General features: G+C 43.5%; 1 protein-coding gene across 1 annotated transcript; it reads right to left on the bottom strand.

Moving 5' to 3' along the window:
* Nucleotides 1–234: 234 nt before the first annotated feature.
* Ifit3 (interferon induced protein with tetratricopeptide repeats 3) lies at nucleotides 235–5291 on the bottom strand. The gene is given in 3 exon segments (XM_005352163.3): nucleotides 235–808; nucleotides 811–1976; nucleotides 5140–5291. Coding segments are annotated over 3 exon segments (1230 nt in total). The 5' UTR covers nucleotides 5145–5291; the 3' UTR covers nucleotides 235–749.
* Between the last annotated feature and the right edge of the window lie 322 nt (nucleotides 5292–5613).

Genomic DNA, 5613 nt, shown 5'->3' with positions numbered 1-5613 from the left:
CGACTAGACTCCTTTCCTGGTTGTACAGAGGGCTGACGGTGATCTGTAAGTTTTTCCCCTTTTAATAAATAGTACCCTATTAATCATAATTCCAAACTGCTGTGGCATCGTTTGTGACTTACGTCTACAGTCACCCCCAGTCCTCGAAGAAGAAACTTTGAGAATTACTATTACTGTCTTAGTTTGCTATTCCACCACACACACAATCATCTGTATTCTGAGTTGAAACTTTGAGATTTATTATAGAATTTTAGTTTGTCATACATATTTTTTATAGGATCATCATTAGGAACACATGTAAATGCATGGTAGAACAAAAGAAAAGGGAGCAGAGAATATTCTAGTGTTAAACAAAAGTGTTATGTGAGCCTGGAATGCTGTTTCTCTGGGCCATTAGTGATAAGACCTGTTGACTGGAAAATTATATGGCTAGGACGGGCAGGGGAGTCAGGAAGAGAAAGCAGTTCTTTAAAAGTGTTCCTTAAAGCAATTAAGCCAGAGCAGCCTGCTCAGCAACACTTGACAGAAAGGCTTCTCCATGTCCAAACCTTGTAGCAATCACTCCACAGCAAACTTCTCTCACAGTGCAGAGTTGAGCTCCTGCACTCTGGTACACTTCCTGTTGTCCTCAGGCTCAGATGCTGTCAAGAAAAGGTTGTTTGTGGCTCAAAGAGTGTCCCCCACCCCACCTCCCACTCCCGGGTTCTGACTTATTCCCTGGAGAGGCCAAGATCCAGTGCATTTTGCTGTTACAAGTTTTCATTTGCGGCCTCTGCTTGCTCCTTCACCTCTTCCTTCTCAATGGATTTTCATTTCTCTGAGACTGCAGGAAATCTTTCAGAGCAGCGAGGTCTGCAGACTTCCGGTGATCCTCCTGGAGGTCACAATAGCGCTTGTAGAGCTGCTCTTCCTCAGCAGGAGGACTCTTCTTGCTGAAGACCAACTGATAGTATTGTTCTACTTCCGGGAAATCGATGAGATCTGAGTAGGAGTTCAGAGGACTTCGCCTCCTCTGAAGAGCCTGATGCATGTACTCCATCGTCAGTCTTCTCAGTTCCTCCATTATCTCCTTGCTCTCACTGGTTTCAGCATCCCCTCTCTTCTGCAATTGCTCCAGTTTCATCCTGTAATGGGCCATGGCCGAGCAGTAGAGGGGACTGTTGTGTGTGGTGGATCCTAGTGCTGTTACAAGGAGTTTGATAGCTCTGTCTAGGTTACCCTTTCTCCTGAAAAACTGGACTGCCTTTTGCAGGACATCTGTTTGATTAGGAACTTTTCTCAGGGCATCTTCAATCAATTGCTTTCCTTCAGCTTCTTCTCCCATCCTCTGCAGTTTCAGGGCCAAGAGAGCTTTGACATACTGGTTCTGAGAATTCAGTTCTATGGCCTGCTTCAGAGCATCAGCAGAGAACTGCTTCTCTGGGTTTTCTTCTAGATGGTACATGGCAATTGCAAGTCCAGAGGAGCACTCTGGATCACTAGGCTTCTCTTCCAGAGCCTTTTCGAAACACATTTTGGCTCTTTCATTCCTTCCACACTTTAGGCGTGTCCATCCTTCCTCACACTCAAGTTCCGGACATTCCATGCTGTAAGGATTTGCAAACTTCTTGCACACATGTTTCACCTTGTCAACATAAGCCTGGGCTTCTGAAAGCCGGCCCATGTGATAGTAGACCCAAGCATAGTTTCCCCAGGTGACCAGACATCTCATTTCTGCTTGATCATCCTGGTTTGGCTTCAGTAAGTCTTCAGCTTGCCCTAAGCACTCCAGGGCTGCCTCATTTTCACCATCTAGATGTTTTATGTATGCCAGCAAGTTGTACATTGTTGCTTTATGCTCAGAGTTTAAAAATTCAATCTGGTTATACACTCTATCTTCCATATGAGTTGAGATACTTCCTTCCCTGAATAAGTTCCAGGTGAAATGGCACTTCAGCTGTGGAAGGATTTTTTCCAGAGAGTTCCTGGTGTCCTCACTGTGGAGAAAACAGACATGGGTACTAGGATGAGCACTCACACATCTTATGTATCCCTTGATGGCTAGTTTTACTTGTTAGCTTGACTGAGCCCCCAGGAGACTGAAAAAAATAACTAGCTTCTTGTGGCTGTTGGACTGAGCGTACAGGGTGAACCATGGGCTCTAGGCTGTATTTGCATTCTGGCTCTACTTTGCAGTTGCTAGTTTCTCAGACATCCATTAAACATTCAAGATTTGTTCACGTTCGCACCCTCTCCACTCTCCCCACCTGCCTGCCACTCCGTTCCGTTGTCCCCGTGCAGAGTTCCACACATCTGATGCACGAGGCGTTTTTCACAACCTGTGGCCTGTATTAAATAGCCTCATCTCTTGGCCCTCTCCCCTTAGCACTATCTCAGATCTGCTCAATCAATAGTTTAGAAATCCTGGAAATCTGCCTTTTCATTTTACAAAAGTCAATTATTATTATTAGGGCACATAGTACAATTTGAGAGGTTGTAGTACTCTGTCTCTACTCCTAGTTTACAGGGCAGAGGGAACCTAGCAGGTCACTCAGAGGTCGGTCCTGATAACGTGTTGCTCTGTTTTGATGAAACGCATTTCCAAGCTGAGTGTGTTCGTGCACATCTTCAATCCCAGCACTTGGGAGGAAGACGTAGGCTGATCTCTGTGAGCCTGAGGCCAGCCAGGGTGACAAAATTAGACCCTGTCTCAAAAAAATTTTTTTCAAGATAAAATAAAATAAAAAAGTAAATTCAGCTCTAAGTGACCTAATCACATACCAGAGTTTTAGATTACAGAATTAATAATGAACACACTTGATGAAGATTCAAGATGCTGATAAGGAGATAACCACAAAACAGCAATCCCCAAATTCTGGTTTAGTCTTTTTAACTATAAGAAAATATGGTGGAACAAGAACCCCAGGAGATGCCTCCTCGGTCTCAGATTTCATGGGCCAGATTGTTCTTGAAGGGGCTTGACCCATGCTTCTTCAAGGCTTGCCCTAGTGCGGGAGAATTGTCTATATTCCGTCAACCATGTTATAAATAAACACTGATTGGCCAGGCAGGAAATATGGGTGAGAAAACCAGACAGGAAGTAGAAATGGTGTAATGAGAACAAGAGAATTAACTATAAGAAAATATGGTGGAACAAGAACCCCAGGAGATGCCTCCTCTGTCTCAGATTTCATGGGCCAGATTGTTTTTGAAGGGGCTTGACCCATGCTTCTTCAAGGCCTTCCTGCCTGCAGCTCTCACCTGCTTGTTCTTCCTTGAACTAACTGTAAAGAAGAAAGATGCTGTGATGGTTAATTTTCCTTGTCAGTCTGATGAGATTTATAATTGCCACAGAAACACGCCTTTGGGCATCTCTAGGAAGGTTTTTCCTGAAAGATTGAACTGGGCAGTGAAAACTCATCCTAAACACAGGAAGAGCAGGCTGGGGTCCAGCATTCACATATCTCTGCTTCCTGATTGAACAGAGTATGACCAGCTTATGTTGTTGCTACCATGACTCCTCTGCCAAGCCTGCACCCTGACACTGTGAGCAAAAGTAAACCTTTCTTTCTTAAGTTGCTTTCATCAGATATTTTGTCACAGTGGACCAAGCCAAGTAACTAATACAGAGGCACAGACATAATGCACACATTGTGAGATAGGTTATGAGAAAGTTGGACAAATGCACATTTAATCTCTAGACACTGAAAGACCACAGCTAGAAAAGCTGTACATAGAACAAGAGCTTTTCGTGAGACTTTGCCTCCTACAAAGTCTACCCCGAAGGTACCAGGTGCCTTTCCAAGTCTTTATTTACCCTGTTTTGTGATTTTAAACCTTGCTGGGAAGAGCAGCTCAAGCTGCCTCTGTCCTCACAGAATTCAATGACGTAGACTTCTGATCAGTGCAGTCTAAAATTCTCAGACCTGCTTAGATTGGTGATTCTAGACATTCCCAAACACAAACCACAATAAGACCCCTTGTGCAGGCTAGCCACTAAGGTTCTGGGCAGATCTTGGCTTTCTGGTCAATCATACTCACCACTAACCCCAGTCTTCTCCCAGGCCAATTATATAGGAAGGCGTAACCAGAGTAGTTGTAATTGTAATTACAACTCTGACTTTGTTAAATATTTGTAATCCTTGGGGCTGAGGGCAGAGATAACTGTCTCTTTTCTTTTCCTCAAAGTAGCACCTGCCTTCCCTGGGCCATAATTGCCACAATCCTTCCCTGATAGGTATTTGGTGGGAAAGGTATCATTTCTTTTATTCTTTCTAAGGCTCCACTAATGACAGAAATTCAGCAGGTGTAGTTACATCTAAGAAAATTACATTTGCTATGATTTTTTTCTTACAATCTAATGCACTTACTTTAGGGGGATAATTTGCTGAGTCTCAACAAATGTGTATATCTTTGTACCCACCTAGACCCCTTATAGGTTACTTCAGAGGTCCCATAGGATGCCCGTGTGGACTTCATACTCTATCACTATCACCTCTAGGCACCACTGTTCTGCTTCCTGTAACTAGAAATTCAGCAGAGTTTATATTTTTGAGGGGGAATTGTTTTCTCCTGTCCTTCAGCATTTCATAGTAATAAAAATAACTAAATATTGAGGCTTGATTTCATATAAAAATTATTTTTTAAAGAACCCACAATACTAAAATACCTTGCTCATCTCTAAGAATCATTTATTCTACCTCAATCCTGAAGTGATCAAACATTTCAGCACCTTGAGTTAAATTTGTAGTACTAATTCCAACTCTCCATACTATTTTCTGGAAAAGGAAGTTTTCCTTTGACCACACACACACACACACACACACACACACACACACACACACACTGAGCTTTCAGTGACTTAATCCCTTTCAATAACATCAAGAGGAACGTCCAGTAAGAACAATTGCATTAGTACTAGCACTGAGTCATATTTTGTCACTGGGTGAATCTAACCATACTTTAAAGTCCCTCTCCTAGCTCAGGAATTAGTGCCATCCAGTGAGCAGCTTTAGAAATGGCAGGGTCTTGCACATGCCCTCCAAAAGCCATGCTAATTCAGATGTGTTGAATCTATCAGCAACCAGACAATTTCAGAAACCCCATGCAGAGAGCAGCCCCGTGTATCATCTACTGTGGAAAACCAGAGATTGCACTGACCTCATGATGACGACCTGCTTCTCTGCTGCTGGGGAAAAGCTGGGTGTGGGCTGAGAGGTTCAGAAATCTCAGTCTCCCTCAGGGGGACACAGAGAGGACTATATAAAGGGCTGGTCGAGGGAGAAACGAACCAACAGACGCTCTCCTGTTTCTAGGGGTTTGTGTTTGTGTAAGAGAAGAGGAAACTGGAAAGTGAAACTGACTTAAAATCAGCCAGAAGAGGAAATAGAAACTGAATCCTGAGACCTTTGGGAGCCAGCCAGTTTCCCAGCCTGAAGCAACACAAAGTAAAGCTAGGCTGACACATGGTGTTTATGAAAGCAGAGTCCCATGAGACAGTTATTGTTGTAGTTTAAAAAGCGGCTGAGAGAGTAAGACACCATGCAACAGGGCTCACGTGAAGAGGTTTTTTTCATAGGGGAAAAGGGAATAGGAGAAAGGAGGGAGAGGGATGACTGATCTCTGGAGACAGGA

Source organism: Microtus ochrogaster, chromosome 8 (genome assembly GCF_000317375.1).
Source record: "Microtus ochrogaster isolate Prairie Vole_2 chromosome 8, MicOch1.0, whole genome shotgun sequence".
In the NCBI taxonomy this organism is placed as follows: domain Eukaryota; kingdom Metazoa; phylum Chordata; class Mammalia; order Rodentia; family Cricetidae; genus Microtus; species Microtus ochrogaster.
Note: the sequence above shows the minus strand (reverse complement) of the source record. Positions and strands in the feature narration are given on the sequence as shown.